This window comes from Antechinus flavipes, chromosome 3, assembly GCF_016432865.1.
Source record: "Antechinus flavipes isolate AdamAnt ecotype Samford, QLD, Australia chromosome 3, AdamAnt_v2, whole genome shotgun sequence".
NCBI classification, from domain to species: Eukaryota; Metazoa; Chordata; class Mammalia; order Dasyuromorphia; family Dasyuridae; genus Antechinus; species Antechinus flavipes.
The window spans coordinates 444,494,677-444,512,808 of NC_067400.1; the positions used below are offsets into that span (position 1 = coordinate 444,494,677).

Consider the following 18,132-nt stretch of genomic DNA (forward strand, 5'->3'; position numbering starts at 1 on the left):
CTTCTTCAGGTGGAAATTATATTCATTTAACTTTGTGTCTCCTTTAGTCCACAGAAGGGCTCAAGAAAACCCTCCTGGAATTATTAGGTTTCATGGCACCTAGGGTTTATATCTAGAGACTTGTTTTCATAGCCTTGAAATTATGTACTTGTTATAATCTGATATGCTATTCTGAGCAGAAAAAATACAGAGCTGACTATGAGCAGCGGAAAGATAAGTACAGCCTTGTTGTGGATGAGCCTAGACATCTGCTGGCTAAGACCGCAGGCGAACAAATAAGTCAGGTACTGTAACAGTGCTGGCCAAAGTGGCCAAAATGGAGACGGTGCTGTTCTAATTCTCCATGAGATGTTCGTCATGTCTGCAGCCAAGGATGTCATAGGGTTCTGCCTATGATATTGAACTGTTCCGTTCCTGTGTCCTCCGACAATATCTGTTCAGCCACCCAAATAGCGCATTAGCTCTTTGAGTGAGCCAATTCCGACTCTGCGTACTCTCACCTGATGTGGGGAAGTAGAAAAGGGAGCCATTAACTTGGAAACTATCTCCCTCCTCTTACTGGGCTACAATTTGCTAGGGCAAATCATAACTTTCCTGCTCTAATAACTTTGTTTCAAGAAAAAAAAAGAGAAAAAGGTATAAAATGATATTATTATTGATATCTAAAATTTCTCTGATTTATTAAAAAACAAAACAAAACAAGTTCTTTGTTATCATAAGTAAAACTTTCATAGTGATGTTAATTACCACTTCTAAAATCATAAGTGGTCAGCTTAAAATACTAAAGCCTTTCTACCTGGTGGCCCAGTAAATTACTTATTATCTTTATCCATAAGCAGGCATGTGAGTACGTAAAGTGTTTCTGCCTACATCTCTTCACTCTGAGGTGACTGGGATATAGAGCTATGTTTTTCCCTGTCTTCATAAGTCTCTCTTGTGCTTCACTGCTCTTTGTATGGACAGAAAAAATATAAATCTAGTGCCAAGATGTTTCTACGACACGGATGTAATGAAATTCTACGTCCAGATATGTTGACTGCACTCTACAATACACACATGTGGAGCCAGGTAATGTTTTATGTGATATGTAGTCATCTTATGGACCTTTTCACTCTATTTTTTAAACTTTCATCCTCTCTTCATTTCATCACTTTTTTCATTCCATGAAGCTCTATAAATAATCATTCCTCATCTTATGACTAATGGTAAAGCTGTCTCAGTAATTCTCCCTTTGAAATGGACCAATGACCATTTGTCCTTCTAGGAATTCTTAGCGAACTAAAAACTAAGGTTGTTTCAAACCTATCACTGAAATTGATATTTTGCCAAATTCACTTTTTTTAATTTTATCCTAAACAGATGAAAATATTCTTTGAGAGCTGATTTTATCAAGGGACAGATTCATCAATCTTTATGTTTATGCTTCTATTAGACTTTTTCTCTTTGTTATTTATGAATTACAATACCAGTTGGGAGGAAGGAGAACTACAATGTGATTTTTTTCAATAATTCACATGTTTTTGACTTTCTGATTTTCAACTCCATTTGTTAATGTTTAAATCATACAAAATTTCACCTCTAGTGTTTATATTCCTCCTGCTCACTGGTTTCCCACATTATTGATTAAAAGATACTGCTTTAAGGCCAATAGAAATATATGGTATTCTATGCTAATGCTATCTGAAATTTTGGCCTAAAACATTGGAGGATAGGGACTATACACATCAAAAGACTGAGATGAAAATGTTCATAATGAAATTAAATTCCAGAGCTCCCAGATGGACAAAGAAAGATATTTTTTCACTTGATTACAGAGATAAATTAAAATATAATTTTAATATTAGATTATAGAGGATTATAAATTCTCTAAGCAACCCACTCTCTGGAGTTCATTCCTTTGTTCAAGCATGATCATCAAATGTTTGTGCTTACTGTCTTGTCATTGTGTCATACATCTTGCTTAATATTGCTTGTGTGCATGAAAAATTATTTATTCTGTGACCATCAAATTCCAAAAGTATATTTGCATGTTTGATTCAGAAATGAGATGTATTAGGAATAGGAACCCCTTTTGCATATTCAGGGTATTCATTTTTTTTAAACATCTCCATTTCCTAACTAAATTGAAAAGCCATTCCTAAAAGAGACATGGAAAAAAAAAAAAAAAGAGAGAGAGAGACATGGGACTCCCCTCTCACAAATGTATGATCAAGAACAAGTCACATGATCTTTTACTGTCCCTTTTAAAGACAACAATATCAAATCTTTGTATATTACATCTTATCCATATTTACCATATTAGACATTCAGATATTTGTTTTCTTAATGATTCTGTCTCTGTTTCTTAGCCCTGACTTTTCCTTTTTCTCCATCTTTAGATCAAGTACAAGAAAAACTATGAGAAGACAAAGGACAAATTTACATCTGTGGTGGATACTCCAGAACACTTGCGTACTACAAAAGTCAACAAACAAATCAGTGATGTGAGTAGGAAGACAGTCCTGAATGCTGCTCCTAAGACTCAAACCTTATAAAAATAGGTCTTAGAGTATAATGGGATAGAAAAAGTTCCTATTCTTTGCATTGTCAGTTCAATTGAAAAATGACATCTAGAATTTTTTTTGCTGTAGATCTTTCTGACTGAATCTTTGTGGTTTTTGAACCCTCCAGATTCTTTATAAGTTGGAATATAACAAAGCCAGACCCAGAGGCTACACCACAATCCATGACACTCCCATGTTACTGCATGTTCGCAAAGTCAAAGACCGAATCAGCGATGTAAGTACAGAAGTGATTTTTAGATCATGATGGAGCTGCAATTCTGTGATGTGGGTAACAGGCCAAATTCTTTTTCTTCAAGAGTGGCAGTGTGGTACAGGGAAAGGGCACTGACTGGAGTCAGAGGGCTCAAATTCTTTCTGTGACACTAAGTGATTTAATCCACTGGAGTCTCAGTTTTCTCTTCTATAAATGAGAAAGATTGGATTACAAGGCCACTAAAATCCTTTTCAATCTGAGAGCTATGATCCTATGATCTATAATCTTTGATCAATATATGGAATCAATAGCTTAATATATATTTTAATATAATTAAAATAATTAAATAACAATTTGGGAGAAAAGAATAGAAATGCCTTTTCTGGCATGCAACTTGGTTTCACAATTCATGGATGCAGAGTTCCTGATTAAGGAATTTTGGTTTGATTTAAAGAATAACTTCCTGATTTCACTGGAACTAAGAAAATAGAAAATGTTAAAAGAATCAGATTAATAGAGGCAGACAACAAGCAACAGCAAGAAATAAAAGCTAATTAATAGTTGAATAACAGCAGCCCAGTAAAGATTCAGAGAACCATTAAAAAAAAAAAACTTAGAAATTTGAAAAGCATAGTGCTCAGAAATCATTTAATTTAAGGGTAAATAGTCCCAAACACCCTCCATTGACTCAGAAGTCATTGTATTAAGGAATAGTACATAATTCTTGACCAAATGGTAACTTCATGCTATCAAGAAAAATAAAAATTCAATGCCATATATGCTGTTTAAGAAGGAAGAGACATATATTGCACTGAAGAAAGAATTTTCATTTGAGATGATTAAATTTTTTAAGTGACATATAAAAGAATAATGAGTTATACCTGAAAATTTAGTTTATATGGGAATACAACATTTCCCAACAATGTGGGTAATGAAACATTATAGTAGCTCATTACAAATAATGGGACTTGCTTCAGAATCTATATAGATATTGGGAACTATCAATAAACATTATTATATGAGGAAGGAAAGTTAATTAGGATTTCCTGATTTATCGTAGTTGTATTGTGTTCACATTGATTGCTACTAGCAAGAAACTATATACTCTCTTTCCCATGTCACATATTAGACGGCATGGGTTAAATCATCATTAGGGAAGAAAATGATAGCTCGCTGGCATCTGATAGCATTTTATAGCACTTTGAGCTTTGCATAGCACTTTACCAATATGATATCATTTAATTCTCCAACAACTCCAGGGAAGCAAATGCTATTATCATCCCCATTTTCCCTTGAGTTAACAGAAGCAGCAGAGATTAATATGCCAAATTTGAATTTAGGTCTTCTGACTCTTATCTCACTTACTTTATCCACTGCCAATGATTATATGATCCTAAGATACTACTTATCTGGAATTCATTTAACTATGGAATTAATCTATGGAAAAAAAAAATCCCCCCCCGTAAAATATTAATAAACAAATAAGCCTACTGAAAAGCCAAAATCAGTGTCAAATACAATTATTCCTTCCAAACCAAAAGATTGGGGGCCTACCATGATCTGGAAAATATGTATAAAATTTTTGACCCTCCCTTTGATTCAAACAATTCTGAATTTTTTCTTTTTTCTTTTCTTATTGTTTACAGTATTAAAAGATAAAGTATGTTGATATTATATAATGCTATACACATGTTTTATGCATTTCTGGCTTTCTAAGCTTTTTTTCTGCATCATCTGCTGGCCCTTGTGTATCATCTGTGACTTCTTCAAAACTCCCCAAAATTCTCCTTTCTTATGCCGATCCACAGTATATTGAAATCTCAGTGGGGAAAGTCATAAGGTAGAAAGGTTGACTCTATCTTACTCTTTGGAAAGCCATTTGGACCCTATGAACCAAGGTCTCAATTTTTATATCAGAAGGTCCAGTTGCTCCCTGCAATTGAAAACTTTTCTCTTCATGTACATTTTTATGTTAGAATTAAGTTTTTTTATTATTTGTTTCTAAAGTCTAGATAAGTTGCTTCACATAAACAACTCTGGCTAATTATGTCTCTTCCTACAGCTGAAATACAAAGAAGCATACCACAGGACTAAGTCAAACTGTACCATTGAACCTGATGCAGTTCACATAAAGGCAGCCAAGGATGCCTACAAAGTAAACACTAATGTAAGTCCCAGGGTATTCGTTCCCCTACAATCAATAATTCTTTATATTGGTATTGGCAAAACTCAAATCCATCAGCTCTTCTACAGTTTTCTTTGAGTGTCTTTTCAGGTTATTGAGTTTTTAGTTCAGGAGACAAATTATAAGAACTTGCAGTTTGACCCGAAATGAATTATTACATTTGGTTCTCACAAAGGTAAATTGAAAATAGTGACAACAGTCAGATCCTAAGGTGCAGAGTACAGCAACTCTCATGTCAACTGTGTAGTTCTCAGCTACTTGAGAAGTAGATCTAGTGGACAAGAAATAGAAGCTTCAACTCTGAAACAAAAGAGACAGCTTTAGCATAATCAGGACTTTGGAAAGGTGCATTCTCTTCATTTTCTAAGTAATCAGGAGCATCTTTCACACAGAATTTCACATTATTATCTGTACCACCCAGAATCCAGGGTCTGCTTGTGAAATGGAAAATAATTCAGCAGCTTGATACACTGGTGGAACTGAACCAGACAACTATCAGTCCACATATTAACTCTTCATCAATGGGAAGGTTACTTTTCCAGTTGCCCAAAAGAGCTCCTTCCAAATTGATTAAACTCAAATATGAATTACCAGAATTCTTACCAGAAGTTATTGCTACTCGAGAATATCAATCATTGCTTGTCTCCTCATAGGATCAAAGACATAGTTCTATATTCTTCCAAGAAAGAACTTAGTTAGAAATAAGAATTTTCCTTTGAAAGTGATTATGCTGAAATAAGGCACAAACACACACACACACACACACACACACACACATGAAATGCTGTAGAATCCTCATTTCTAAAGAGCTTTAAAAATGAATCTCTTAGATGTATCAGCCATTTATGTGCCTGAAGGCAGGGAGCCATACAAAATCATTTCTTGAGTTCCATCACAGCTTCATGAAATACATGAAATACCTGCAAATTGGGGCTTTCATTTGCATTAACAGCAATCACTTGGCAAGCATTCAGAGGGAAGACTAGGCCCCTGTATGTGATTTGTGCTCTACTGACTTAAATTATTCCTTTTCATTTTATTAAAAACAGAGAGATTATAAGAAGCAATATGAAGCAACCAAAGCTCACTGGAAGTGGATTGCTGACAGACCTGACTTCATACAAGCTGCCAAGTCAACCTTGCAACAAAGTGATGTAAGAAACATGAAAACATGGCCATGCACAAGTGCATGAAGCATGAAATAAAGGGAAAACACACATCAACAGCCAGCATATTTCTAGTCTATTATAATAGTCCACCATCCCTCCCCCTTCTGATCAGTAATGGGAGAGGCAGGTTGAATGAACAGATGCTGTGATCCAATCTTGGGGGTGGCGTATATGCCCATAAAATCAACTCTGCTCAGAGTAACTGAGGTTCAGGAAACCCTAAGTGGGGATGGAGAGTGGGAGCAAATACACTGAGAAGAAATTTTTCAAGTTTGATATGTGTAGCATGATTAGGGTCACTGAAGTCTTTCTTGCTCACTTTGTAAATGTCAATTCATCTTTACTCTTGTGAAGATGAATTCCAAGTGTTTAGCCAAACCTGGCTCCAATTCTTTGTGTGATTTGTTACAAATTCCCATTGCTTCCTATAGTGATGACTGTCTCGATCTCTTTCTCATTTTACTCTTCCTTGTGCTTTCTTCTGAGATAGTTTGAATACAAGCTGGACCGAGAGTTCCTAAAGGGTTGTAAACTCTCTGTCACTGATGACAAAGACATGGTTCTGGCCCTGAGGAACTCCCTAATAGAAAGTGATGTAAGTATCTTCTCCTTCAGTGAAAGTCTTAACCAGGTTCCTACCCTGTTTCCCATTGATGGGTGCACTAACCCTGGAGTGTTAGTCCTTGAAGCTTGCTCTCCTTGGCCCTTGGAGTCATACCCAGGAAGGAAAGGTACAAAATGGATTGGATATGAAGAGAAAAAGCCTTCTTATCAGAATCAGCCAAAAGTAGGATCAACTGCTTGGGATATAGTGGGCTCCTGCTTATCTAAAGTTTTTGAGCAAAAGCTACAAAATCCCTCATTGGGGATATTGTGAAAAGGATTGCTTTCAGATAGCTACAAGTTGGACAAGATAGCCTTGGAAGTCCCTTCCAACTCTGGAGTATTTGTATTTTTGTGATAGACAAATCCAAGATGCATTCTTGCTATTGTTGCAACTAGGTTTCCTTTATGTTTGTATTAGAGTTTTAAATTTCAAATCCAAAAGAATCAAAATTAAAAGGTGCTTCCCAGGTACATTATATAAACTAAGCAAATATCTTATCTTTCTTTAGGAAAGTTCACAGAATATACCTGATTCAACAAAAAATTTAGTCTCCCTGTGATATGGGATTTTGGGGAAATTTGAAAACAGGCTTTCCAACATACCTTAATGAGCTTAAGAACTGTCTTTTTTTTTTATGTAGTTAAAATACAAAGAGAAGCATAACAAAGAAAGAGGAACCTGCCAGGCTGTGCCTGATACGCCTCAGATCCTTCTTGCCAAGACTGTCAGTAACCTGGTATCAGAGGTAATTAATTCCCAGATTTCATTTATATTTATGCAGGATCTTTGCTCACATTCCAGATCCCTTCACCAACTATTTTTGTGTATTCTCAGAACAAATACAAGGACTACGTGAAAAAGCACCTCGCACAAGGCTCCTACACAACTCTCCCCAAGACTCGTGATACAGTTCACGTCAAGGAAGTGACCAAGAATGTCAGTGATGTAAGTAACCAGTCATCACAAAAGTGGTAGTCTGAATTCCACTTCACTGTTAACATGCAAAGGGCCTTACCCCATATCCCTTTGTGGGTGATCGAGACTCTTGGAACAATAGAGAAAACTTCTGAAACTTCTTTGAGTTTTGTGCAATTTCCCATTTGTATTTTAAAACCTCATTCCTGCTACCAATTTAACTATCTAGAATGTGAAACCAGAGTTTCAATTTAAAAAAAGAAATCACATTTATTGACATCATTTAGAGGAAAATAGGATCAATATTTGATTTTGTGTTAGGTAGGTTCAAGAGAACTAGATTTAATTAAAGGCTATGCAAAAAATATGGCAAGTTCCCTCTCAAATCTCAACAGAGAATGAATGAATGATTACCAAGGCAAGATTGTATATATTATCAGATTTAGTCACTGTATCATGGGGTTTTACTTGGTTGTTTTTCTGTTATGTTTAGTTTGGAGAGGGAAGAGGGGTCGTTTCCAGAAATGACTGCATTGCTTTGGTTTTAATCAAAAGTCATCAATAACTTTAATTTTTCAAAAGTGTGACAACTGTGAGTTCTGTCAAAGGATAGATTTCTGGCAGGATAGAGACTAGTATTTACCAGATAGGTCTGTTCCTGGTAACTTTTCTGGCACATTTCCCTAAGGATTATTAGGTGATGTTATAGAGAATTGGAAATTATCAGAGAAAATACCAAAACAATGGTAAGGGACTTTCTGTCCTTGTGGCTAGACTATAGCTAGTTATGTAAGATTTATCACTGAATGATATCAGAGATCTTTAAGTCATAATTCCCATTCCCGACTCTGCTTAAGGAGAATTTACCTGACAAAATTCTGATCCTGCTAATGCTTTGTTCTCCACTTAGACAAATTATAAAAAGAAGTTTGTTAAGGAGAGAGGGAAGTCCAACTACTCCATCATGCTTGAGCCACCCGAAGTGAAACATGCTATGGAAGTGGCAAAGAACCAAAGCAACGTAAGTGTCTCTTGCCCAGACAGCATTACTCTGTCAGCATCTGAGTTAGTGACATCTCTTTCTTCCATATCTTTGTAAAAGTGGCCTCCTATATCTGGAATGCACTTTCCCCTCAGTTCCCTTTGAAACATCTCTAGCTTTCTGCAAAGTATAGTATATTACCACTTCCTGGACCCTTCTTGAGGAAACCCTCTAGAAATTACTTAATATTATTTTGCATTTAACTCATTTATGGGTCAGTTTTATTACTCCTGTAAAATGAAAAAAAAATTGTCTTTGTCATGTACCTCATATGATGGTGTCTGACACATAGTAGGTGCTGAATGAATGCTTGCTGAATTTAATTCAAACTGTTAAAGTAACATTATGGAGTCTATGTTTGATTTGTTTCATGGACCTTTTTCTCCTTTAAATTTTTAATTACCTGACTATTTCACCTTCTTCACTTATAAAATTACATTTAATTTTTTTCTATCAACAAGTTTCTATTTTTTCTTCCTCCCAGCCCCACTGAGAAAGTAAGAAAAGAAAAACAAAATATTTGTAACAAATATGCCTCGCAAAGCAGAACAAATTGTTTTATCGACCATATCTACAAAATGTCTCATTCTGCATCTCTAAGACAAAATTTAAAATTTTTGAGACTATGTTTTAACTGAAATTTGCTTAGAATCTGCAAGATACAGTGCTTCCCTTGAGTGAATGAATTTTTCTTTCCTTCTTTGGTTAAGATTGCTTACAAAAAAGATGCAAAGGAGAACCTACATTATACCACTGTCGCTGATCGGCCTGACATCAAGAAGGCAACTCATGCTGCCAAGCTAGCCAGTGAGGTGAGTGTGCAATGGTCTCTGGTGCCCACTGGCAGTAAATTATCAAGACATTTTAAATTACTCATTTTGGTTTTGCTTGTTCTAGGTGGAATATAGAGCCAAGCATCGGAAGGAAGGCAGCCATGGATTAAGCATGCTTGGTCGCCCCGATATCGAAATGGCCAAGAAAGCTTCCATGCTGAGCAGTCAGGTAATGGTGGCAGTCAGAAGGAAATAATGTGATCAGTGAAAAGACTGTCTGGATCAAGGTTCTTTGATAATCCATAGATTCTTGTGTGTTCCTATAATTCTTTAAGACAAAAGAAAAGCAAGCGGATTTCTAAATGGCATTTCAGGCCATCTTTATAGACTCATCTAAAAGCCTATGTTTTTCTTTTGTTACTCATAAAGCTACCTGCCTTTATAAGTCCTGTTCATCAGTATATGAACCTATAGCAATTATCATCTGTTGAAGATTATAGATAGCATGCATTTTAAGTACCACTCTTGCAAATTAGTAGGAGTTAATTTTTTAAAATTATGACAATAGTGGATTTTGTCAGATTTTTGGCTTTTTAGAATTAACCAAAACAGGCTGGTTGTCCCTTGTAACTAGTGTTTGTTCAAGAAAAAAGTGAAAATAAGCACAACCCAATTGCTCTCTTCTGTGGTTAAAGAACTAAACAACTTCCCCATGTCCTAGTTCCCTAATTTAAAGCTGAAATTGCAAGAAAGCCTTTTTTTCTTTTTAACATAGTGGTAAGAGAACATAGTATAGGATTGAAATAATATTGGAGTACCACTGTTTCTACATAGCCTGGGGAGAGAAACCCAGTCCCCCGAAGAAAACCATATTCCAAGAAGTTGTGTCTTACCTGCATTGAAGTAACTCTGATAGAATTACCTAGATGACCTGATTTGTCTGAGTTACACAACTCATCCAGAAGACCCAAAATCTCTCTCACAGTTTTTTGCACATTTCACAGGAGTCAAAATGTAGAGTCTTCATTTTAGAAATTTGGTCATCTGGCTCATGTGTCTGAAATTTCTTTTACTCAGCAGCAGCATCACAAACATCTTGGTCAAGATTTTGCATTATTTTCTTTTTTTTTCTTTATTCATTTCAATATAAGATAGATGTAGGACCATTTGGAGTACCTTATACTGTCAGTACTAATTCAGAGATGGAATTCTAGTTTTTTAAGTAGTAAATTAATGAGTAGTAAATTAATCCAGTGTCTAAGACACTGGATTTGAAACATAGTTAGGATAGCATAATTAGGGGTATTATAAATAGGTTATAGTGATTTATTTTTAATTTATGTCCTTGTCATTTAATTTGTTGTCATTTCAAATTTCTCTATTTAAAGTTTGTGTACTATATAAATATATAAACATATGTTTATTATTATTATCATCAAAAAGGCAACAGTTCAAATGCTATTAAGTTTTCATGAGATTTCTTTTTTTATTAATGCCATTTCACAAGGTAAGAATCAGCATGGACTTGTGGCCACAGATCTGGACTTGGAGTCAAGGGGACCTGGATTTAAGTCCTATTTTGAGGCAGGCAGAGACAGAGAGAGAGAAAGAGAGAGAGAGAGAGAGAGAGAGAGAGAGAGAGAGAGACAGACAGAGACAGACAGAAAAATAGATATAGACTAGATATATAGATGTATGGTGGCTAGGAATCCCTGAGCAAGTTACTTAACTTCTTATTGCCCCAGGAAATTATAAAATTTGAAATTTACACAATAGTTGCTGATCTTCATTAGTAGAAAAAATGTTCCCAGCAAGAATTAGTTCCCTACACTAATAAAGTCATAGGTATATACTACATATCATTTAGGATTTCCATTAACATCTTCTTCTGATGCTTTATTTGCTGTGGAGATGACTGTGAGTTATCAGAGATTATTCTAGGAAAACATCAGTTCAAAAGGCTTGTTCTTCTTGCACTTGGAAGGGTTATATTACAACTTAGTAATGATCTCCCTAACTTCAGCCTGAGGATTAGTGTGGCTAAGTTCACAGAAGCTCCATCACTGGAAAACTGGCCACCAGCTGATAAACTTTTGAGGACCATAACAAATACAGAAACCTTTTTAATTAGGTGTGGTACAATCTGCATTATTGAAAGGAGTAGCAAAAGAGACAAAATCACCAATTTTTAATGCATTGGTGTATTGAATGAATACCAGAGAGCCAACAGATAAAAGTCTGGAATAAATTTAAAGTTGAATTTCTAAGACTAGTGAGACAGCAAACAATAATGAAGAACATTGAAATTATGTTTTAATTTGTTTTAAAATTGCCAAAATGTGTGCCATATAAAATAATAAAAGGCAAAGAAATCATTTTAACATTATCTTTTTTAAATGGATTGACCAGATTTGAAAAACAGCAACTGTTATCTCTACTCATAGATTACCCTTCAATTACAATGGATGGAATTGTTTAATCCAAATTGGATGTTTAAGATGGCATGTTTCCTAGGAAAGTTTGGTCCAGGTGTTGGCAGGTTTGGGGATCTTCCTTCTGGCGGGATCCTCTGTCCCTGGGCTATCTACCTGGGTAATGGGGTGACTCCCTGTTCTGCTCTGCTATCTTGCTATGTACTCTAGACTGAATACCTCAAAGGACAAAGGAAGGGGCACGGTGCCGCATCTTATGACACACCCATGATGAGACACCTTAAGAAAATAAGTGTCCTCATCAGTGATGTAAGATTGACCGCCACAGCCAGGGAGTGCGACTTTTTGTCTTTCTCATTTTCTCTTGGTCTTTGTTGCTGCTGGTCCTAGTCCTGGGAGCAAAGGTTGTGCTTAAGGTTCTAATGCACAGGTTGCTCTGGATTTTTATGGTATTATATGTGTGTGTGTTTTGACAAGTGTAGAAGGCAATGAAAGTCTGTCAAAGGAGATCATTCTGCACAAACCCCTTTTTTCCTACATACTCAGAGCTGCAGGATAATATTGAAAAAAAATCATGTTTGGCATGTATGACTTAGCTGAAGAGGTAATAGAGAAAGACAGCCAATAGACTGAATTAGGTCATTAAGCTTCTTTAAGATTGTTGACATTTGTAAAATGAAGATGATATCAAAATGGATTTACCAAATTTGCTACCAACTAGAGACAAAAAATAAGCTAGAAAAATCAGATGAATTTCCATGACCAAGATACTATTTTATTTTAGTATCTGGTTATGGTTGTATGATAGAAAGAAGCAGAAAGATTTAGTAGAGAACTAGTGTTCAGCTTAATTTTAGGTTCAAGTTTCTGATACGGCTTGACTTAAAACCTTGGACAGTGTCCCAGACTATAAATAGCAGAACAATTGCCAATCTGCATTGGTAAATGGAAATTGTCCCATCAGAAATTCCCTATACCAATGAAATTCTAGATCCAGGATGCTTCATCCCTACCAAAAAAAGAAATAAATAGAAGTTCTTTCATTCAAAATTATCACAGTGTGGTATTGTCTTTGAATTCCTTAACTGAGCTAGTAGACTTATGGGAAAAGGCTCATGTCTGGAATTAGGAAAATCTGAGTTCAAATTCAGTTATAGACATTTAATAGCAACCACAGGTCTTAATTTCATCAACTATCAAAGAGTGGTGATAATAGCACCTATCTCAAAGGGTTGATGTGAAGATCAAATGAAGATATATTTGTTAAAAAAAAAAAGGGAGGGGGATGAGGGTTAATACAATGCATGACACATAGTAATATTTAAAGATAATATACATAAATACTTATATATTTGCTTATTATATAATACTTATATATAAATGCTTATTCCATTCCTCTCTCCCTTTTGGTTTTATATTCATCAGCATTCCTTATGAATCAGTTTCTCAAAGGAGAGGATACAGAATGATCATAGTGTAAAGTCCTTCAGTGAAGCATTGAAAAGATAATGAATTTTGGAAATTACTTTTCTATATGAAATCTGCAAACTTCTAAGTTTGTGCCTGAAAGGATTGAATAATGGTGGTATTGTAATCCATTAAAACATGGGGCAATATAATATCACTTACTGTCACAATTAATACGGAAAAAAAGGGGATCTTACCAATACCTGATGCCTTTTTTTGCATGCACATTCTGCATGGTCAAGCAACCATTTCTTATACATATTTGGAATTCCAATTTTCCCAGGATTGGAATTATATGCAGGTTATTATTCTTTAAAAAGCTCTAGTTCTTCTTATAAAGGTCAGTGCATAAAAGAAGATCCAAAAAAAGCTGAATTTTTATCATACAAGAATCATATTGATAATAGTGCTAAGAAATATTAGCTCTATGCCTTTAAAGAGAGAATGGTGGACTCCTTTAAGAAGATGTGTCATCTTCCACTATCAGTGGATTCCTGATCACTTTGTTTTTCTGTTTTGTTTTGTTTTATTCTTAGAATCTGTCCTTGTTTTTCAGTTCCTTTTAAATTTTCTTAATTTCTCTTTCTTTTGAGGGTGAATGTCCCTTGAGAAGGAGTAGATTCCCACAGCAAATGAATACTTTTTCATGTATTTTCAAATATTTATGCCTTCTTTTTTTAATGTCTGCTTCTGTATGTCTTGAATATTGCATCCTTTTCTCCCCTACCCTTGTTTTTTCACTATGAATTTATTGAAGATAATCAAGTATAGATTTCCTAAGGACTTTGTTCTCTTTGGATGCAGTTTTTTCCTCAATACATCAAAGTGGTCTCATTATCTATTTCTCTGGCATTATTCTTAGCTAGTTGTATAACAACAGGAAGAGCAATGCATCCCTTTTTAAATATGAGGAATGTGAAATGTGCTAGAACAGGGGTTCTTAATCTTAATAAGGGGCTCATGGATAGATTTCAAGAGGATTGTAAACTTGAATGGGAAAAAAGAAAAAGAAAAAAAACTACATTTTTATTTTTGTTGAAGTCTAGTTGGAATGTTAAGTGTTTCTTTCAATCATTAATGTAAGCAACAACATCTAGGGTTTTATAAGCTTCACCAGATTTTCAAAAGAGTCCATAACATCAATAAAGTTAAGAATTCCTGTGCAAGAGAATGAAATATCTTTTATGAATGGAATGTTTGCTAATCCTGCATCAGTCCATCTTATTATTATACTATACCTACCTATTACTTGACTGACTTTTAAAAAAATCATTTTGCTTTTCATCTTTTATTACATGAAGAGACTATGGGAATTTATTTGCAGAGCTGTACCTGAAATAAATAAATCATTTGTAGCAAGAAAAAAAATTAGCTTTTTCCTGCAATTATTGAACTATCTAAGTTCTTAAAGGCTCTCTTTCAGTTACTCTTATTATACATAGAGAATGTCTCATCTTTTAAAAAAATAATTTCATCTTTAAAATATTCATATTCTTACATGCATTCTAAAAATATAATTTACATATATATTAAATATTTCTTTTCCTAATCTTTCTGTCAAAATATTTTGAAAGCCTTAGCTTTATCTTCTTCCCTAATAATGCTATATAAAATTCACTTTACTTAGGATCTTTCTAAACTTTTTGACAATTTCCCAGTTTTCTCTACTAGACAAAATTATGATATCTTTTCCTTTTGTAGTCAGAATCTCTATACTGCTCTGAATGAAATCAAATTCTTTTCACTTTCTTTCCTGTACTAGGTAAAGGTTATATTTCACACCCATGGATAAGTGAACTTTAAACAAATCTTACCTCATTTGGTCTTATTTTCAATTGCCTACACAACCTAAATTTTTGTCTTTTATCATTTCATCATTCTTCAGTTTGGGGACTGATTGATATCCTGGAATAAATGGTATTTGTCTTTTTACACTAGGTAAAATACCGAGAAAACTTTGACAAAGAAAAGGGCAAGACACCAAAATACAACTTGAAAGACAGCCAGCTCTACAAGACCATGAAAGATGCCAACAACCTTGCAAGTGAGGTAAGTCCCCTGAATGCCACCAACTCCAGGATGATGAGTTCTGCTGTGATTGACATCTTTCTTCTGAAGTAGCTTCAATTTTTTTTCTGATTTTCAGGTTAAGTACAAGGCTGACTTAAAGAAGCTTCACAAACCTGTGACTGACATGAAGGAATCTCTGATTATGAACCACGTGCTGAATACAAGCCAACTTGCCAGTTCTGTAAGCTCAATCACTAACTCACAGACCAGTTTAGCTCACCATTTATTAGTAATTTCTCATTTTTGACTGACTTTGAACTATATGTGCTGCTTTTCCCATTAGTAGGACATCACTTGGTAGTGACTTCTTCCTCTTTGGTTTAATGCATTCATTTCCCTGCACAATTGGTAACATTAATTTATTCATTTTCTATAGAAAAACACTCCAAGGTTTGCAAATATGCTACTTCTTTAAGATATTTAACTTTAAAAAAATTAACAGATGTGTCTTTTCATTCTAAAAACAAATTTTTAGAATTTCTTTTCTTTCCTTTTTGCTGTTGACTTTTAAAAGCTGCTGTTTTTCTGCAAGTCATATTTCTCAACAGTTTTTATATTATTATTGATTTCTTTTGACTTTTGTTATTTGAGACATACCTAACTTTTGCTAAAATATTAATATATTCAAAAATACTAATTTCCATCTTGTTAAGACTGCAAGCATAAAAAAAAATCATTAAAATAATTTTCTTATCCATCACTCATTTGGGGTGTGTGTGTGGGGCTCTTTTGGACATATTTAATTTGGATTTGACATGCAATTGGGCAAAGATCTGACCTTAGAAGAGGAAGTATAATTAATGAGGAATTTTTTTACTGAGATGCTTCTTTCCACCTTCCCTTCAGTACCAGTACAAGAAGAAATATGAGAAGAGTAAGGGTCACTATCATGTAATTCCTGATAACCTGGAACAACTGCACCTAAAAGAAGCAACAGAACTACAGAGCCAAGTAAGTTGAAAAAGATCATCATCCTATTCCAGAGGCAGTTGGGTGGCTCAATAGATAGAGCATTGCCCTGGGATCAGGAACATCTGAGTTCAAATCCAGCCTTAGACCCTTTCTGGCTGTGCAACCATGAATGAGTCATTTAGCCTCTATCTGTCCCAGTTTCTTCAACTATAAAATGAGAATAATGGCATTTTTATCACATAGTCATTGTGAGGATCAAATGAGATAATAGTTAGTAGATGCTAATAAATATGTAAACTTTACAGATTCATCTCCTTATTATAACTTCATATTAGCTGCAGTTTTTTTCACCCAAATAGAGCTCTCTCCCCTCTTGTCATGTCTGTATGAACTGTTTATAGTAGAAAGCAGAGAGCTGTGGATTCCAAACTGAGGTTCTTTTGTCACTGACTTAAGTCTTTGGAAAGGTCTCCTCCTTGTTTAAGTTTAAATTGCTTTACATTTAAGAAATTTCACATTTTTAAAAAAATCTATAAAATTTCATAGGAGAGATATTTGCATCTGAGTGTTGGCCTGATGCTGTATTACCAGATTCAAAATATGACTGCATACCATCTAAGAGAGTTTAGTTAATAGACACAGCTGTAAGACTTAATCTCAGTTCTAATGGATAATGAGTCCAACTTCTGAATCATAGAAGAGTTTCAGTTTTCTATTGACATGAGACTATGAATTTAAATTAGGAGATCAGTCTAGTTAAATTCTGTCCTTGTGTTTTCTATGTTTAGAATGGTGAATAATATTATCTGCCCTTTCTACTTCACAAAGATATTGAAAGAATAAAGGAAATACCATATGTGAAAGACTTTGACATCTGTGGAAAAGAAGTGTGACATAAGTTATATTTCCTGGGAAGTCTTTGAGATATAGGGCCGATGGTTGAAGTCTAACAAAGCATAAAAATCCACCAAAGAAGTCTGTTACAAGATGAAGTTTTATTGTTGTTTTAGTAGTAGTTGTCACAACTCACAAAAACCTTCACTAAAATACACAAGGGTTGCATTTGATGTCAACTGAGTGTGCCTTCAAGTACAAAATGCCAGAACTTTTTGACATACTGAGAAAGTATTATCATTACTAAACAATTGATGTGCAAAATAGCCTTCAATATAGCTAAGTTTTATAAAAGAGCTCACTTCCAATTCATAGAAAAAAGTATAATAAAAAACTTTAGATCCTTAATGTATTCCTCAGGATTTACCTCATTCACACTGTATCAAAAATGATCATGAGATCCAACTATCTTATCAACGAGAAACTTTTTCTTGAGTTTCTTACACCCAGTTCAACTGACTATTCCAGCTTCTTCCTTAAATAAAGAGACATAGTGAACATGCAGTTATTATCTTTTATTGCACTTTCTTTGAATAGAGAGGTACACTCATCTTCTTGAATTCAAATCTGATCTCAAACACTTATTAGCTTTATGTGCCTCTGAGCAGGTCACTTATCCCTGTTTGCCTCCGTTTCCTCATCTATAATATAAACTGGAGAAGGAATGGCAGACCACTCCAGTATTCTTGCCAAGAAAACCCCAATGGGGTCACAAAAAGTTGGACACAACTGAAAGACAAAAACTTATATCAGTTCAGTGAGATGAGTCAAAATCCTAAGGCCAAACTGGTAATATTGTCTATAATGTATTTAAAAAGGGAAGCCTATGCTAGTCTGGCATAAACTAGCTTACCTCTAGTTTTTGGAGAAGATATAATTAAATAATTTTATATGTAGTCAAGTTGGTTC

The 18,132-nt window shown here is 34.7% G+C and overlaps 1 protein-coding gene across 30 annotated transcripts in view; it reads left to right on the plus strand.

Moving 5' to 3' along the window:
• The window catches only part of NEB (nebulin), a 207,472-nt gene that overhangs the window by 161,214 nt on the left and 28,126 nt on the right, over nucleotides 1-18,132 (plus strand). For 27 of the 30 annotated variants that reach the window (XM_051986408.1, XM_051986410.1, XM_051986414.1 and 24 more), the window contains 14 exons: nucleotides 964-1,068; nucleotides 2,379-2,483; nucleotides 2,671-2,778; nucleotides 4,820-4,924; nucleotides 5,992-6,096; nucleotides 6,602-6,706; nucleotides 7,359-7,463; nucleotides 7,553-7,663; nucleotides 8,544-8,654; nucleotides 9,386-9,487; nucleotides 9,573-9,677; nucleotides 15,286-15,396; nucleotides 15,494-15,598; nucleotides 16,264-16,368. In XM_051986408.1, coding sequence (XP_051842368.1) covers nucleotides 964-1,068; nucleotides 2,379-2,483; nucleotides 2,671-2,778; nucleotides 4,820-4,924; nucleotides 5,992-6,096; nucleotides 6,602-6,706; nucleotides 7,359-7,463; nucleotides 7,553-7,663; nucleotides 8,544-8,654; nucleotides 9,386-9,487; nucleotides 9,573-9,677; nucleotides 15,286-15,396; nucleotides 15,494-15,598; nucleotides 16,264-16,368 — 1,488 coding nt within the window. Of the gene's footprint in view, nucleotides 1-179; nucleotides 285-963; nucleotides 1,069-2,378; nucleotides 2,484-2,670; nucleotides 2,779-4,819; nucleotides 4,925-5,991; nucleotides 6,097-6,601; nucleotides 6,707-7,358; nucleotides 7,464-7,552; nucleotides 7,664-8,543; nucleotides 8,655-9,385; nucleotides 9,488-9,572; nucleotides 9,678-15,285; nucleotides 15,397-15,493; nucleotides 15,599-16,263; nucleotides 16,369-18,132 lie in introns of all 30 variants that reach the window. The other 3 variants (XM_051986409.1, XM_051986440.1, XM_051986439.1) reach the window with 2 other exon arrangements.